Source organism: Saimiri boliviensis, chromosome 9 (genome assembly GCF_048565385.1).
Source record: "Saimiri boliviensis isolate mSaiBol1 chromosome 9, mSaiBol1.pri, whole genome shotgun sequence".
Lineage (NCBI taxonomy): Eukaryota > Metazoa > Chordata > Mammalia > Primates > Cebidae > Saimiri > Saimiri boliviensis.
In genome coordinates, this window is record NC_133457.1 from 48381706 (window position 1) to 48400431 (window position 18726).

The 18726-nt window shown below is 42.6% G+C and overlaps 1 protein-coding gene across 1 annotated transcript in view; it reads right to left on the minus strand.

Moving 5' to 3' along the window:
- GRK7 (G protein-coupled receptor kinase 7) overlaps positions 1–18726 on the minus strand; it is a 68113-nt gene that overhangs the window by 11056 nt on the left and 38331 nt on the right. The window contains exon 3 of the mRNA XM_003942581.3: positions 10180–10454. Coding sequence (XP_003942630.2) covers positions 10180–10454 — 275 coding nt within the window. The remainder of the gene's footprint in view (positions 1–10179; positions 10455–18726) is intronic.

Below are 18726 nucleotides of genomic sequence, written 5' to 3' on the forward strand. Positions count from 1 at the left end.
TAAAATCTAGGTTTTAACAAAATAAAAGGGGGGCTGTTTTGTGGCATCACATTCAAAATGATTTTTTTCTTTTAAAAAAATATGAATAGATTTCCTGGTCTGATTAAGAAACTTCTTTCACATACAAGAGGCCAACAAACACATGAAAAAGTGCTCCTTATCACTAATCATCAGATAAAAGTGTATTAAAACCACAATGAGATACCGTCTCACACTAGTCAGAATGGCTATAATTAAGAAGTAAAAAAACAACAACAGATGTTGGAGGGGCTGCAGAGAAAAGGGAATGCTTACACACTGTTGATGGGAAGGTAAATTAGTTCAGCCACTCTGGAAAGCAGTTTAGAGATTTCTCAAAGAACTAAAAATAGAACTACCATGTGACCCAGGAATCCTATTACTGGTATATACCCAAAGGAAAATAAATTGTTTTAGCAAAAAGACATACACTCATATGTTCATCACAGCACCATTCACAATAGCAAAGACATGGAATCAACTAAGGAGTCCATAAATGGTGGATTGAATAAAGAAAATGTGGTACATACACAAGATGAAATACTATGCAGCCACAAAAAAGCATGAAATCATGTTCGTTGTAGCAACATAGAAGCAGCTGGAGGCCATTACCCAAAGTGAACTAGCATAGAAACAGAAAACCAAATGCTGCATGTTCTCACTTATAAGTGGGAGCTAAACACTGGGTACACATGGACATAAAGATGGGAACAGCAGACACGGGGACTACGAGATGTTGTGGGGGTGGGGAAAGGGTTGAGAAACTACCTATTGAGTACTATGCTCACTACTCCAGTGATAGATTCAATTGCACCCAAAACCTCAGCATTACACGATATGTCTTTGTAGCAAACCTGCACTTATACTCCCTGAATCTAAAAGTTTTTTTTTTTTTTTTTTTTTTTTTTTGTGAGACGGAATTTCGCTCTTGTTACCCAGGCTGGAGTGCAATGGCGCGATCTCGGCTCACCGCAACCTCCGCCTCCTGGGTTCAGGCAATTCTCCTGCCTCAGCCTCCTGAGTAGCTGGGATTACAGGCACGCGCCACCATGCCCAGCTAATTTTTTGTATTTTTAGTAGAGACGGGGTTTCACCATGTTGACCAGGATGGTCTCGATCTCTTGACCTTGTGATCCACCCGCCTCGGCCTCCCAAAGTGCTGGGATTACAGGCTTGAGCCACCGCGCCCGGCCTTTTTTTTTTTTTTTTTTTTTTTTTTTTTAAAGAAATGTCTTCCTTTTAGAAGAAGTCAATTTCCACTATAAGTCAACCACAATAGAAATTAATCATATTCATGGTCTCTCTTTTACATTTTCCACTCAAGATATCAAAAAACTTTTTGGAAAAGGATTGAGAGCTTGCCCCATATAGTCCTTTCAGAAATTCCCCACCACGTCAGATGATAACTACAACAGATTATCCCAGTAAGATGACTAAAGGCACTACCCCAAAATGGCACAACTAATGACAGGAATGAGGATAACTGACATGTATTCAGCGCCTACTCTCAGTTAACACAGCATTAAGCTCTTCACTTACATTATTACATTCACCCAGTACCACAGCCCTGTCTCTAAGGCCTGTATCTTTAACTCTTTTATGTGCTTCTGCATTCATGAGTAGCTGTGCATCTGAGAAAGCCAGGGTACACAGGTGACTTTTTCACAGGAAAACTTATCATCAAATTTTATTACGAAAAGAGAAACTTAATTGGAGGCATCTGATGTCCAGTGATTCCTTGGGTTCTTGTTCTGTGACCCAGGCCTACCCTCTTCTAGAAAGTTCCATCTGGAACTTCTTGGACTTTTCCCACTATGTATGGAGAGCTGCATCAAAAGGTGCTACAAGAGGTCTCTCTTTTCTCTCAGAAGCCAAGTCTCCACCAACTGAAAGAAAGGAAATACAGGCTTGTCACCTACCAGAACCGACTGCCTCAGTGTCTGTGTGGTTTACATCTTGTAGGTTAAGAGCCTTGAGGAAGAGTTACTGAGAATAAATAGAAGCTTAAAAACAGATTTTTAGGTCGGGCACAGTGGTTCATGCTTGCAATCCCAGCACTTTGCGGGGCCAAGGAGGCCTGAGGCCAGGAGTTTGAGACCAGCCTGGACAAAGTGGTGAAACCCTGTCTCTACTAAAAAACACAAAAATTAGTCAGGTGTGGTGGCAAATGCCCGTAATCCCAGCTACTTGGGGGGCTGAGTGAGGAGAATTGCTTGAACCTGGGAGGCAAAGGTTGCAGTGAGTCGAGATTGGGCCATTGCACTCCAGCGTGGACGACAGAGCAAGACTGTCTCAGACAAAAAAGAAAGATTTTTAAAAAGCCAGGTTTATTAAGGTATAATTTACACAGAAACATTCACTTTTCAAAGGTATCAGATGGATTTTTAAATGTGGTAGAAGAAGGATGGAGCTAGAATGCCATGCAAATAGATCGGGAATGAACCCCGGACCTGCATGTCTCAAACAGAATGAAGACATTGGAATGGGACCAGGTGCCACAGGGAAGAGTCTGCCTCACTTCCACAACCACTGGCGGGCATGAATTGAACACACTGAGCCAGGGGTCAAAAGGACCCTTACAACTCAGTCTCATCAGCTTTCATATGAGTAAATGGAGACTGCCCAGGAACTTAGTAACTGCGGGAGGCTTGCCAGACCAGTCCTTACATCAGGATGAACAGTTCTCACATGGCATCTCAGGCACTCCAGGCCCGGGGAGCCTCAGTCTGTCCATGAGGGGTGGCTGACTGCAGCCCTTTTGCAACTCATTATAAGAGACAAGGGAACCATGGTTCACTCTGAGCTTTCCTTTATGTTCTTCAACAACCGAGTTAGATGCTCCCAGAGGGGAGTACCCATGCCTCATATATCTTTTCCCAAGAAATGTCTATGGGTGCCACGCGTGGTGGCTCAAGCCTGTAATCCCAGCTCTTTGGGAGGCCGAGGCGGGTGGATCACAAGGTCGAGAGATCGAGACCAACCTGGTCAACATGGTGAAACCCCGTCTCTACTAAAAATACAAAAAATTAGCTGGGCATGGTGGCACATGCCTGTAATCCCAGCTACTCAGGAGGCTGAGGCAGGAGAATTGCCTGAACCCAGGAGGCGGAGGTTGCGGTGAGCCGAGATTGCGCCATTGCACTCCAGCCTGGGTAACAAGAGGGAAACTCCGTCTCAAAAAGGAAAAAAAAAAAAAAAAAAAAAAAAAAAAAAGAAATGTCTATGGTTGCTGCTGCTATGAGGGAAGACTGGGCTTTCCAATCTCTATTCCCTGTTCTTGAGGCTGGGCTACCGCAAAGATAATCACTTTGATCTTCACTAGCAACTCCCACCACAGGTCTGTCATTAAAATAGCAGGCAGATTATTTTACTCATTTTTTTTTTTTTTTTTTTTTTGTGAGACAGAGTCTCACTCTGTGACCCGGGCTGGAGTGCAGTGGCCAAATCTTGGCTCTTGCAACTTCTGCCTCCCAGGTTCAAGTGATTCTCCTGCTTCAGCCTCCTGAGTAGCTGGAATTACAGATGTGCGCCACCAACCCCAGCTAATTTTTGTATTTTTAGTAGAGATGGGGTTTCACCATGTTGGTTAGGCTGGTTTCAAACTCCTGACCTCGTGATCCACCTGCCTCAGCCTCCCAAAGTGCTGGGATGACAGGTGTGAGCTACCGTGCCTGGCCTATTTCACTCTTGCATCTTTCCCTGGCAGTTCTGTGCAGGGCTGCTTTGGTCCGTCTTTGTGCAGTGCACTTGAACAAATAGGAGAGGCTGTTGCTGGAGGCAGTGTCTTTTGTAACAGCCAAAGTGACAGCTGCAGGGAGGACTTGTGCTCATTGGAGTGGGATATATTTCAGAGCATTAACAGAGACTCTCGGATTACGGAACCCCACACAGAGATTACAATGGATTTTCCTATCATAGTCAATGAAGCAAAGATACCACCTGCCCATACATGACGCTCACAAGGGGATTTGGTCTGCCAAGAACAGTAGGTACTGGCATGAAATTGTGTGTTGGAGAAGCATTTAAGTCACAGCCTTTCATGATTATTTGCTCTTGTTCTGCTGCACTGGCTGACCAGAATAAAACCTGCAAAAACTTAAATGGTCTTCCCCATTTAGTTTAGTGGAAGACCCTGTAGCTGATCCCATCTGGAGCCCCTGGAGATGCTCAGAAAAGCTTTTGGCTTCTGTGCAAAATTAACTCCCAGATCCAGAAAGGCAAAAAAGGTAATCCTCTTCAGTGATGTCTAAAGGAGAAGGGTTTTTAATCATTTCAAATGCTTAGGAAGGCGGCAGGGAGGGAGCATTTGAACTCTGCCGGCTAACAAGCTGTCTAGGCGTTTGCCTTGACTTGGAGGATGCCCACTACATTAATCTAACGTAATCTCATTTGATTAAATGTTTTGAAAATATAAAGAGTTGGAATAAAAATGTTGGAAGATTCTACAATTATAGAGGCCTTAAGGAAAAAAAAAGTTGGAAGATTTTCTGTTTCACTGAACAGCTGTTTTTTATATGCCTTTCCTCTAATGTGGTAAATAGTCTTATTCAAAACAGTCACAACAACAGATGCTTTATTAAAAAGGTTTTGCTTGAGGAAGCAGCTTCAGGCAATGACCAGTGCTTAGTGTGATTTAAAGTGGTATTTAAAGTGCTTTAAGGTAGGATTTTCATGAAGTTTTTTAATGCTTCATTTCATAAACCCAAAGCCTGCTTATAGGATGTTAACATTGATTTTATTTAACTTTTTAATTTTTGAGGGGATGGAATTTTGCTCTTTGTCCAGGCTGGAGTGCAGTGGTGTGATCTTGGCTCACTGCAACCTCTGCCTCCTGGGTTCAAGCGATTCTCCTGCCTCAGCCTCCAGAGTAGCTGGAATTATAGGTGCCCACCATCACACCTGGTTAATTTTTTATATTTTCACTAGAGACAGGGTTTCATCATGTTGGCCAAACTGGTCTCGAACTCCTGACTCAGGTGATCCACCTGCCTCAGCCTCCCAAAATGCTGGGATTACAGGCGTGAGTCACCGTGCCCGGCCAAGATAGATTTTAAGTCAAACATGGGAACTGAGGCATCCCAGTGAGTGGTGTTCCCTTCAGGGAAGTCATCTAAAGAGACTTTCCTCCTAACTCAGCCACTGCTCCTGTACCCTCGGATGGATACTCACTGAACTTGAAGACCATGAGGGTAGAGATTGCTAGTGATTGTCAGTGGTCATCATATCTGATTTGATTCCCCTTCCTCCTGGGCACGCAGAAGACAGCACTAGTCAGCCCCCTTACCCATAGGCAGGACCTGAGGACTAGTTCTAGTCAACAGAAGTGTGTGTGAAGGGGCTGGGTGCAGTGGGCTCACACCTGTAATCTCAGCACTGAGGGAAGCCGAGGTGGGAGGATCACCTGAGGTCATGAATTCGAGACCAGCCTGGCCAACACGGTGAAACCCTGTCTCTACTAAATATACAAAAATTAGCGGGTGTGGTGGCGCACACCTGTAGTCTCAGCCACTTGGGAGGCTGAGGCCGGAGAATTGCCTCAACCTGGGAGGTAGAGATTGCAATGACCTGAGATCATGCCACTGCACTCCAGCCTGGTGACGGAGTGAGACTCTCTTAAAAAACAAAACAAAACAAAACCACAAAAAAAAAAAAACTTCACAAAAATCAGCCAGGTGTGGTGGCATATGCCTGTAATTCCAGCTATTAGGGAGACTGAGGCAGGAGAATCACTTGAACCCGGGAGACAGAGGTTGCCATGAACCAAGGTCGTGCCACTGTACTCCAGCCTGGGTGACAAAAGCGAAATTCCATCTCAAAAAAAAAAAAAAAAAAAAAAAAGTGTATGTGAAGGGATATGTAAAGTGTGTCACTTCTTCCTGGCTGAGGCAGTAAAATGCTCCATAAGTTCTCCAGGCTTTTTTTCCTGCCACAGCAACTGACAGCCCCAAGCTCCAATGTAGCCATCAATGAAGCAGCCTGGATCCCTGAGTTACTGCTTGGAAGAGAGAGGCCCTGGAGAGCCACTAGCCTCATAATGGACTTTGCATGAATGAGAAATAGTTTTTTAAATGCTAAGCTGCTGAGACTTTGGGATTTGCTTGTTATCATAACATAGTTTGTTTTGACCTGACTAACACAATGTTAGAATGTACACAGGAAAATCAGTTCAATATTTTACTTCTGGGTAATGTAGAGCTCTAATCAAATAATTAATTTGGTTATCTGTCATGCATTGAAAGTTATTACAAATGACATTTGGCTCTTTTTAAAAAATTGAGTCAAACAGTAAAAGCATGCCTCCATACTGGAACATTGTGAGCTAAGGCAGCCTTCTTCTAATGCCTTCAATGTGCTGGGTGTGGTGGCCCATGCCCGTCGGCCCAGTTACTCAGGAGACTTAGGTGGGAGGATCCCTTGAGGCTTGGCAACATAGCAAGACCCCATCTCTTTAAATACATACATAAATAAATAAAGCCTCCATTAGCAACTACTTAAAAAACTGAGAGTAATTTGGCTGCCTATGTTCTGGTGGTATGTTCAAAATCAATCATACCACTGTCTAGCTCTAGATTTATATTCATATATATTTTTTAGATGTTGACAATAATATCTTAAATAATTTAAGATATTCAAGCTAATCCAAGTAATTTAAGGCAGTCAAGTTCATAGTGTAGTCAACACAGTATCTGATAAATCCGTTAGAAAAATTAACAATATTGCTATCATTTATTGACTGACTCCTAACACACGTTATATCTCCTTTTATACACATTGTATCTAAACCTCAAAATATCCCCACTGTATTAGTTAGGGTTGTGTGGAGAAACAGAACCCACAGGATGTTGAAGGGTCTGAAATGCGCCACTGTGACATAACAACTATTTTGAGCCGAAGGGATTTGAAAATCAACAGATGTATGTTCTGAATTTCCCCCATCTACCTCGAAGCAGAGCTCCAAAAGAACTCAACTGTTATCAATCTCCTCCCTGGAAGGTTCAAAAACAGGGAAGATGGACTCATCACTGGAGACAGAGAAAGCACCACAGCTCAACAGACATCGTCACACAACCATTATCCCTCCCATCTATTCTCTAAGAATCCATTTATCTTCCCTCAAAGTTATTTGTTTTCGCTAAGCATCCTTTCTCTTCCCACTCTCCCCAAGAAATCATTTGTTTTCCCTAAGAGCCTTTCTCCTCCTCCCCTTCCTCTATTAAGATGATATATTTTTCCCAAATTCTGTCTCATAGTCACATTTCTTTTGAACCCCCACTTACATAAGTGAATTTAAAAACCTGTCTTTTTCTCTGCTAATCTATCTTTTGTCAGTTTAATTTGTAGGTCTCCAGCTGGTCACAGTGGCTAACCCCTGTAAATCCCATCACTCTTGGAGGCCGAGGTGGGTAGATCACCTGAGGTCAGGAGTTTAAGACCAGCCTGGGCCACATGGTGAAACCCCGTCTCAACTAAAAATACAAAAATCAGTTGGGCATGGTGGCGGGCACCTGTAATCCCAGCTACTTGGGAGGCCAAGGCAGAAGAATCCCTTGAACTCAGGAGGTGGAGGTTGCAGTGAGCCAAGATTGCGCCATTGCACTACAGCCTGGGCAGCAGAGCGAGACTCTGTTTAAAAATAATAATAATAATAATTTGTAGGTCTCCAGTAACTGAATGTAGGAAGGTAGAGAATGTGTTTCCTCCCTGACAATGTGTGAGTGTACACATATATATCTCTCTCTGAGAGGGAGAAAGAACAAGAGAGGGAGAGAGAGAGAGGGAGGGAAGAAGGAAGGGGGAGCGAAGGAACAAAAAGAGAAAATGAGAGAGAGAGAGAGATTTAATTTAGGGCTTTGTAAATCCAAAGTCTGCAGGGTCATTTAGCAGGCTGCAAACCAAGGGAAGGATTGCAATTTGAACCCGAAGGTGGTCTACCGGCAGAATTCCCGTTTCCTCTGGGGAGGTCAGTCTTTTCTTATTAAGGCTTTCAACTGATTGGATCAGGCCTATCCACATTATAGACAGTAATCTACTTTACTCCAAGTCTACTGATTTAAATATTAATCTCATCTAAAAAATCTGCCGAGAAATATCTCAATAATATTTAACCAAATATCTGGGTACCGGGGCCTAACCAAGTTGACACATAAAATTAACCATCACACCCATAAACCCCCCATTTCATATATGAGGATATTGAGACTCAAGGAAAGTAATTCAATTGCTTGAGGTAAAATGACCAGTATATAGCAGAGCTGGGACATGAATCCATGGCTGTGAATCTAAAGCTCTTGATCTCGCTACACAGCACACTCACTCACTGCCAAGGGTCTTTTCACAGGCCAGCTTTTACTTCTTTTTTCTTCTACAGTATCTTTTTTCTAGAGATAGGGTCTTGCTCTGTCACCCATGCTGGAGTACAGTGGCATGATCGTAGCTCACTGCAGCCTTGGGCTGGGATTACAGGCATGATCCTCCTACCTCAGCCTCCCGAGTAGCTGGGACTACAGGCATCCACTACTACACCTGGCTAATGTTTTTATTTTCCATAGAGGCAGGGTCTCTCTATGTTATTCAGGCTGATCTTGAACTTCTGGGCTCAAGTGATCCTCCCACCTTGGCCTCCCAGAGTGTTAGGATTACAGGCATCAGCCACTGTGCCTGGCCTTCTAAAATAGCTTGATCTTATTCTATCATAAACCATAAAACTTAGCTTCAATTTTAACTGTACTTAACAGTTGTAACACCATATGTGCTCACTTAAATATTTTTTGAAGGACTGAGGATATCCTATGGGAGGCACTTGAAAGGAATTTTCCAGAGCTATGACCATTAATACTGATAGTTTTATGTTTTTATTTCAATAATTATTACTATTACTATTATTATTTTGAGACAGAGGCTTGCTCTGTTGTCCAGGCTGGAGTGCAGTAGTGTGATCTCGGCTCACTGCAACCTCTGCCTCCTGGGTTTGAGCGATTCTCCTGCCTCAGCTTCCCAATTATCTGGGATTACAGGTGCTCACCATCACGCCTGGCTAGTTTTTGTTTTTTTAGTAGACATGGGGTTTCACCATATGTTGGCCAGGCTGGTCTTGAACTCCTAACCTCAGGTGATCTGCCTACCTCAGCCTCCCAAAGTGCTGGTGTGAGCCACTCCACCTGCCTCAGAGGTGTGAATCACTGTGCCCAGACTATTTTAATTATTTTTGAATAGACAACGTACTTAACAGTGTTAAGTACATTCACACTGTTGTACAACCAATCTCCAGAACACTTCATCTTGTAAAACTGATAATTCATACTCATTAAACAACCTCCCATTTCTCCTCCTCTCAACCCCAGGCAACTGCCATTCTACTTTCTTTTCTTTTCTTTTTTTTTTAGACAGAGTCTCACTCTGTTGCCCTGGCTGGAATGCAGTGGTGCAATCTCCGTCCCTTGGGTTCAAGCAATTCTCCTGCCTCAGCCTCCAGAGTAGCTGGGATTATAGGCACCTGCCACCGTGCCTGGCTAATTTTTGTAGTTTTAGTAGAGATGAGGTTTCACCATCTTGGCCAGGCTGGTCTTGAACTCCTGACCTTGTGATCCACCTGCCTTGGCCTCCCAAAGTGCTGGGATTACAGGCATGAGCCACCGCACCTGACCTTCTACTTTCTGTCTCTATGAATTTGACTACTCTAGGTACCTCATATAAGTGGAATCATGCAGTATTTGTTTTATTTTATGGCTGCATGTGATTTTAATATATTTATTTTCTTAACATGGTTCAAGATGCAAAAGAAAATAGGATGATAGAATGAAAATCCTTATTTGCATCCCTGCCCCCGGCCCCTACTTTCCCTTCATCTGACATAACCAATCTTGTAAATTCCTTGAAATATTCTATGCAACCGTTTGAATTATATATAGTTCTGTTTTCTTTTTTTAATGAAAGCTGTTTTGCACCTCACTTTTCCACTTTAAAATACATCTTGGAGATTGTTCCATAAAAAGTACTCATAGTGTTTGAAAGTATTAGAAATATTTAACCATATAATATGCAAATAAAAACAGGAAAATCATAATACTTAATTCCAAGACTCTGCCACACATTGAAAGTATTCTCCCAATCCCTTTGAACAATACTGGTGCCAGCAATCCTCTTTGTTGCAAGCGAATTTACCTGCATCCTAAACGTTGCTCTGGTTTCTTAGCCAAGAAGAGTCTGCAAATATCTTTTGCCTCCTCTGTGAAGTTATCGTGTTGGAATTTGACCTCGTCTTGCAGAGTTCTTTGCTTTACCTCCTCTTTACTGACCTTTTCCTTGTAATCTTTGAATGGTGTTCGTCCAGCAACCATTTCATAAATGCTGCATCCCATGGCAAACCAGTCCACAGGATAGGAATAATTTACCTTTTCCATTAGGATCTCAGGAGCCATGTAACCATTGGTTCCAGCCTGTAACATCCCAAACAAAACACAAGACAACACAGAACAAAGACACTAGGGTGAGTGTAGCAGACACTGCTGATTGCCTACCTAATACACATTCTGCTTTTCTTCCCTTGTTCAGGGAACCCTAATTTGTTTGGGGCGGCAACATGTCTAACCTGTTCTTTTCGCTGCTTTCCCAGCAGCTTTGAGTGCAGCCAGGGGAGGCCATGTTACCCACTTTGGTCAATGAGGTAGAGTAGGTAGCTAAGGGCGTCATGAAAAGGGAAGACCTAGGTGCTCTTGACGTGGGAAAATCAGTTACCTCTCTTAGGCTCTTCACCTCATCTTTAAGATGAAAAGTTCAAGCGGATGTCTGTAAGATCCCCTAAGCTCCGCCTTTTTAAAAAATTCACAGAAAATAGAAAATGAGATGCATATGGTTTTTTAAGGTTGAGCCCTTTATTACTAATATCGAATGTTCATGTTATCTAGTCTGTGATGTTCCTTACTCTATGTGCTGTGGAATAACATTAACCTCACATAGCTCTGCCTGTCTCTGCACTGAATAGTTAACACTGCCATTTTAATTGAGGAAATTCCACACACACATGAAATTTCATTTTACATGCATGACTAGGTATGATAGGCACACTTCTACTGACAATATATGCCAAATGCTCATTAGATTAAATATATACATATTCACTTTATATATACACATGTGTATTTATATATAATACACATGTTTGTATATACTTGCATGTGTGATAAAATACACATAAAATTCACTATCTAAATCAGTTTGCAGTATAAGTTCAGTAGTACTAACTACATTCTCACTGCTGTGCAACCAATCTCCAGAACTACTCATCTTGTAAAACTGATGATTTATGCTCATTAAACAACTTCCCATTTCTCCTCCCCTCAAACCCAGGCAACTGACATTTTACTTTGTGTCTCTATGAATTTGACTACTCTAGGTACCTCATATAAGTGGAATCATGCAATATCTGTCTTTTTGCGGCTGCATGTGATTTTAACACATTTATTTACTCAACACATTATTTAATGAAATCTACAACACACCTTGCAATTGTAAGGTATACATTTACTTGAGAATTATTATTTTTTGAGGCAGAGTCTCACTCTGTCACGCAGGCTGGAGTTCAGTGTCCCGATCTCAGCTCACTGCAACCTCTACCTCCCAGGTTCAAGCTGTTCTCCTGCCTCAGCCTCCCAAGTAGCTGGGATTACAGGCAGCAGCCACCATGCCTGGCTAAGTTTTGTATTTTTAGTGGAGATGGGGTTTCACTATGTTGGCCAGGCTGGTTTCAAACTCCTGACCTCAAGTGATCCTCCTGCCTCGGCCTCCCAAAGTGCTGCGATTATAGGTGTGAGCACCGTGCCTGCCTGACTCCGACTTTTTGGAGAGCAATATGACAGAGAGCAGTGGAAAACAAAAGGTCACAGAGTGTTCCTGTTTTTCAACCAGATTATTTAACTTTGGATTAGGTACCTCAAAGAAAACTCAGAAGAAAGAAAAAGGAATCTATATTGAGATATTCATAATTTCATTAATTCAGAATGGTCACACACTGGAAATACCCCAAGGCCCATCAATAAGACAATAAACCAGAGTCTATTGTTAATACCAAGGAATGACTGTCACCCACTGATTACAACCATGCATTTCAGTACTTCAGGAAAGGTTGGAGAAGTTGGGTGCGGTGGTATGTACCTGTAGTCCCAGCTACTCAGAAGGCTGAAGTGGGAGGATCCCTTCGGTCAAGGAGTTTGAGGCTGTAGTGCGATAGACTAGCCGCTGCACTCCAGCCTGGGTAACTTAGTGAGACCCTGTCTCTAGGAAGAAAACATTAGAAAGTGTTGAGCTGTGCATTAGGTGTTTTATTTCTAGTTGGTTAAGTCTTTTTTAATGTAATCCTTTAGAAATGTGAAATTTCATAGATAATTTCTACATGGATCACAACGACGAAGACACATAAATGATCCAAGTACTAATGAAGAATGATCGGCTTCTACAAGAAAGTTCTGGAAGTGACTAGGGTCTAACGGGCTGTGCATGAGTCAGCATGGGACTGCTGTTTTCAGAGAAGCTGGTGTATAATTTGGGTGACCATATGTTCCGGTTTGCTGGGGACAGTCCCGGTTTCCATCTGTTGCCCTGACGTCTTGTCCAGTTTTGCATTTGTCCAGACAAAAAGGTCCTGTAGGCGCCTGTGAGGCCCAGGATACAGTCTTACTCATCTTTGTCCCCAAATCCAGGCACTTAGCACAGGGCCTCACCTGGAGCATGCCATGTTGTTAAATAAATAACAGCATAGATGGTGACTATATCTTTTCCATTCATTACGCAGAAAACATTTGTTAAGTCATGCCCTGCAATGAATTTCCAGGATACCGAGACCTATGAGGCCTGGCCCTTGCCCTTGAGGATTTGGAAGACTGGCAGAGACAGACAGGTCAGAAGGTTGATTCAATAGAGTGTGGAGCACATGCAGGGAGGCCCAAGGGGTCAGTGTGTGCATGTGAGTGTATGTGATTGTGTATGTGAGTGTGTGAGTGTGTCTGTGTGTATATGTGTATGTGAGATGGTGTGTGTGTGTGTTTATGTGTGTGGGTGTATGAATGTGTATGAGTGTGGTGAGTATGCATAATGTGTGTGAGTGTGAGCCATGATTGAGCCACTGCACGTCCAGCCTGGGTGACATACTAAAACTCTCTCTCTCTCTGACACACACACACACACACACACACACACACACACACGTACAAATACTATGAGAAAATTTCCCAGTACAGACAGTCATTGATTGCTGGATTGAGGGGCCACCTCATAGCCATGATAGCCAGCACCATGGATGAAAACAGTCCCACACCAAAGTATGTCATTGAGAAATTTCATCATGTTGGTGTACTGGACTACAAACCTCACGCACCTTCCTACATTCCCTCTACCACCTCCTTTCCTCTCCCTCTTGCACAGCTCTCTGTTGGCAGCACATCTAGGCTAGGCTGCCCTCCACTTTCACAATTGGTTGAAACACCATCCTGTGGGATATGGAGCCTTATTTCCTGGGCAGCTGCTAATCGGCTGGAAGACATGTTGGCAATGTAGCGCTTCGGATAATCCTTGACCAATGGAAACCAGAGATGGGAGGGATGGGGCAGCTGCATCCCCCTCGCCCTCTCCTGTGCTTCCTCCTTGTGCCTCTCCCAGAAAAGTCCCTTGTGCCTGATAAACCAGCACTCAGCTGGACATCACATCCCCCTTCCCTCACTCTCCTTTCCCCTTCTACATTCTATTATAAAAATTTTCAAGCATACAGCAAAGTTGAAAGAATTTCACAAGAGCACCTTCGAAATACGCATTACCTAGAGTTTGTCATTGACATTTTTACCAGATTTTTTGAGATATAATTTAAATACCATGAAATCCATTCATTTAAAGTGTCCTAGCTGGGCACGGTGGCTCGCGCCTATGATCCCAGCACTTTGGGAGGCCAAGGCGGGTGGATCACCTGAGGTCAGGAGTTTGAGACCAGGCTGGCCAACATGGCAAAACCCTGTCTCTACCAAAAACACACGCAAAAAATAGCCGGGCATGGTAGTGTGTGCCTGTAGTCCCGCTATTCAGGAGGCGAGGCAGAAGAATCACTTGATCCCAGAAGGTGGAGGCTGCAGTGAGCCAAGATTGTGCCCCTGCACTCCAGCCTGGGCAACAGACAAGACTCCATCTCAAAAAGAAAAAAAACCATACTGGATTTTAGTATATTTACAGAGCTGTGAAAACACTATCACAATCAATTTCAAAACATTTTCTTCACCCCCAAAAGAAATCCCATATCCTTTAGCAGTCAATTTCATTCCTCTGCTCTTCCACCCCTAAGCAACCATTCATCTATTTTCCGTCTCTATGGAATTGCCTATGTTAGACACCTCATATAAATGGAATCATCCAAAACATGGTCATTTGTGACTAGCTTCTTCCATTTAGCATGTTTTCAAGGTTCACCCATGTTGTAGCATGTACCAGTACTTCATTCCTTTCTTCCCCCCACCCTACCCCAAGCGGGAGTCTTGCTCTGTCGCCCAGGCTGGAGTGCAATGGTATAATCTTGGCTCACTGCAACCTCCACCTACCTCCAAGGTTCAAGCGATTCTTCTTTCTCAGTCTCGCAAATAGCTAGGATTACAGGCTCCTGCCACCACGCCCGGCTATTTTTTGTATTTTTAGTAGAGACGGGGTTTCACCATGTTGGCCATGCTGGTCTTGAACTCCTAACTTCATGATCCACCAGTCTCGGCATCCCAAAGTATCAGGATTACAGGCGTGAGCCACTGCACCCAGCCACTACTTCATTCCTTTCTATGGCCAAATAATATTTCCTGTATATCATTAACATTTTACTAGATTTGCTTTATCAAATGTCTGTCAATCTATCCATCCTTTCTATCCATCCATTTAGTCAATCTTACATCTTTTATGTATTTCCAAGTAAACTCACTTCTCTTTTTTCCAGGGCTTTGTACCTCCTAGGCTCAAGCAATCCTCCACTTCAGCCTCCTGAGTAGCAGGAACCACAGGGGCATGCCAACATGCCTGGCTAATTTTTTATTTTTTGGTACAGATGGGGTCTCTCTCTCTGTTTCTCAGGCTGGTCCTGGGATCCTCCTGCCTTGGCTTCTCAAAGTGCTGGGATCACAGGCAGAAGCCACCACATCCGGCCTCTCCTAGTCATTCTTTGATCATTTTCTCCCTTCCATTTTGTCTCTTTTCTTTTTTTTCAGAACTCCTGAACTTATCCTTTCTGTTTCTTACCTTTTGCTCCTAATGTCCACCTCTGTCTCTTATTTCCTTTTGAGAGCTATGGGGGTAGATGTCCTCTATTTTTTTCTCCAATTCTTCTGGTTTTTTTTTTTTTTTTAAATAGAAGAATTTTAAAAGAATTTTCCATAATAAAATTTTCCATTTTATTACAGAAAATTTCAAATAAATACAAAATAGAGATTAAAACAGTAAACCCAATGTACTCTTCACCTGGCTTCAACAATTACGCAGTAAACATACATGGCCAGTATTTTTTTACCTGTGTCGCTTGCCCCTTCCCCTGACTATTCTAGTCACACATCATTTGTATTTCACTATGAATCTCCAAGAGATAACACACTAAAACAAAGCATTACAATAACATGATCTCATTGAAAAAATAAGAAAAATTATTTAATACTAGCAAATATCTGGAAATATTTGTACTCCAACTGTCCTATTAACTTTTAAAACTAAAATTTAAACTTAAATCATACAATCGTTTAAACAATCATTCAACTTTTGTTTAAATTTGGATCGAATGTGGTTCACACAATGATTGTCTCTTAAATCTCTTTTATAGGTTCCTCTTCTGTCTTTTTCCCCCACCTAGCAAGTTTTTGTTGAAAAAAAGGGGCCAAACTGTAGTTTCCCACAGTCAGATTTTGCTGACTGCATTTTTGTGGTGTCATTTAACACCTCCCTCTGTTCTTTGCATTTCTTGTCAATTGACGGCTAGACACAGAGGCTTAATTCTTCTACTGAACTTTTAATTTTTGCCGATATGATTTTATTGATATATAATTAACATGCAATAGTGTGTATAGTTCTTAGATATTCAGCTCAATGAATTTTAATAATTAAATACACCTTTGTAAATACCACCCAACAAGGTATAAAACATTTCTGTCTGGCGGGGGGGGGAGGGGGTTCACGCCTATAATCCCAGCACTTTGGGAGGCCGAGGTGGGCAGGTCACGAGATCAAGAGATCTAGACCATCCTGGCCCACATGGTGAAACCCTGTCTCTACTAAAAACACAAAACTTAGCCAGGTGTGGTGGCAGGCGCCTGTAATCCAAGCTACTTGGGAGGCTGAGGCTTGAACCTGGGAGGCGGAGGTTGCAGTGAGCCGAGATAGCATCACTATCTCGTTTCTTTGTATTGAGACTCTGTCTCAAAACAAAACAAAACAAAACAAAACAAAACAAAACAAAACAAAACAAAACAAAACAAAACAAAACATTTCTGTCTTCCCAGAAAGTTCCCTTGTGCCCCCTTCCCACTTCTCAGGCAACCACTTTCTGTTTTCTGTTATTATAGATTACTTTTGTCTGTCCTTGAATTTTGTATAAATGGAATTGTGTAGTAGGTATTCTTTCATGTCTGACTTACTGTGTTTAACATATCTTTAAAGTTTGTCCATGTTATTCTGCAAATGCATTTACATATTTTTTAATTTCCAAATGTCCTTATTGTTCTCTGAATGTTCCTTGTTTTATAGCATTTGTTCTTGTTTCATGGAGGCCTTATTTTCTCTTTGATCTCAAAAGATATTAACTATAAATTTTGGCTGGGCATAGTGGCTCATGCCTGTAATCCCAGTACTTTGGGAGGTCAACGGTGGGCAGATCATGAGGTCAAGAGTTCAACACCAGCCTGGCCAACATGGCAAAACCCCGTCTCTACTAAAAATGCAAAACTTAGCTGGGCATGGTGGCATGTTCCTATAATCCCAGCTATTCAGGAGGCTGAGGCAGGAGAATTGCTTGAACTGGGATGACGGAGGCAGAGGTTACAGTGAGCTGAGATAGCGCCACTGCACTCCAGCCTCAGCTACAGAGTGAGACTCTGTAAAAAAAAAAATTTTAAGAAATGATCGCTTCTATTCCTTGCACCATTCCTATTTTCTACAAGTTCTTTTCCTTGGATTGTTTTGGTTCTGTCTTTCATTTTGAAAAGTTTTTTTTTTTTTTTTTAAATAAATGACAATTGATCTTTGTCTATTCATTTATATTTAAGAGTGAAGCACCAAAAAGCTGATTATAAGCTATGTGGGGTCCAGCTTATCAACTGATGAGAGGAATCAGGTGGGTTATCTCCATACCCCACCTAAGAAGTATCAGCCTGCCTGCCCTCATTTGGGGAACCGAGATGGGGAAGGAGCTGGGGGTCCCCCTGAATATAGTATTTCACTCCCCATATCCCTCCTCTGGGCCTCATGTTCTTTTATCTGGTTTTTTATGGCTCTGCTGGGGTGGCAGAGGCATAAAGAAAGACTACAAACAACATCCAAACGAAGCTGAGGCCATGGCAGTCAGTAAGTTCTACTCAGCCACATTTATTGTGAGCTTGTGCTGTGTGGCACCCGTCCAATGAGCACATTTCAAAGGTGAATGACATTACGGATTAAAGTTACTAATGAGGATACTGGATAAGTTGCTCAGTAGAAGGTGTAGGGTGAAAGTAGACAACATACCTTGCCATGAACAAAGGATTGTGAAACACATGCTGAGAGAAAAATTGGAAATAATCATGGAAAACATTATTGAGTGCTTATTCCATGCTAAATATTTTCTGTAGTGCTTTATGTGAATTCCTCATTTAAACTCCATAATAACCCTATGAGATAGCGACCATTTTGCAGATTAGGAAACTGAACCACAGAGAGGTTAAATCTTGCCTAAGATTACCAACCTAGGAATCACACAAAGGCTGCACTTTTTTTTTGAGACTGAGTCTTACTCTGTCACCCAGGCTGGAGTGCAGTGGTGTAATCTCAGCTAACTGCAACCTCTGCCTACCAGGTTCAAATGATTCTCCTGCCTCAGTCTCCCAAGTAGGTGGGACTACCGGCATCTGCCACCACATTCGGCTAATTTTTTTTGTATTTTTAGTAGAGATGGAGTTTCACTATGTCAGCTAGGCTGGTCTGGAACTCCCAACCTCAGGTGATCCGCCTGCCTTGGCCTCCCAAAGTGCTGGGATTACAGGCATTACCACCACACCTGGCCGGGACTGCATTTTTAAGGACTACATTATTCTCCCTCTACGGAAGTAGGTGAAGTGACTTTTTCTTACCCCTCCAAGTTCCCTTCAGGATTTCTTTTCTCCCTTGTAGAGTCCCCTTCTACCATCTCTCTATCTGCCCAGTGCGAAGTCCTTGATCTTTAGCATTCTTGCCAAAGATGCTTCCCTTCCCCTTATCCCAGTGAATTCTCCATTCTTTGCCTGTTTCAGGCTGGCTGGGCTGCTCCACACAGCAGAGGGTTCTGGGAGATGAAACCAGGGTCATGCTCAGAAACCACCTCCCCAAGGAAATAAGTAAAGAATTGGCCTGTCATCTTTACAGCACTGTAGACCCCCTGGTGTAGTGGGAAGAGCATGACAGCATGCAGGAAGGCCTGAGATTAATTCCAAATAATTTTCAGTACTATATTCACCTCTTGGTCCTAAAGACAGAAAATGT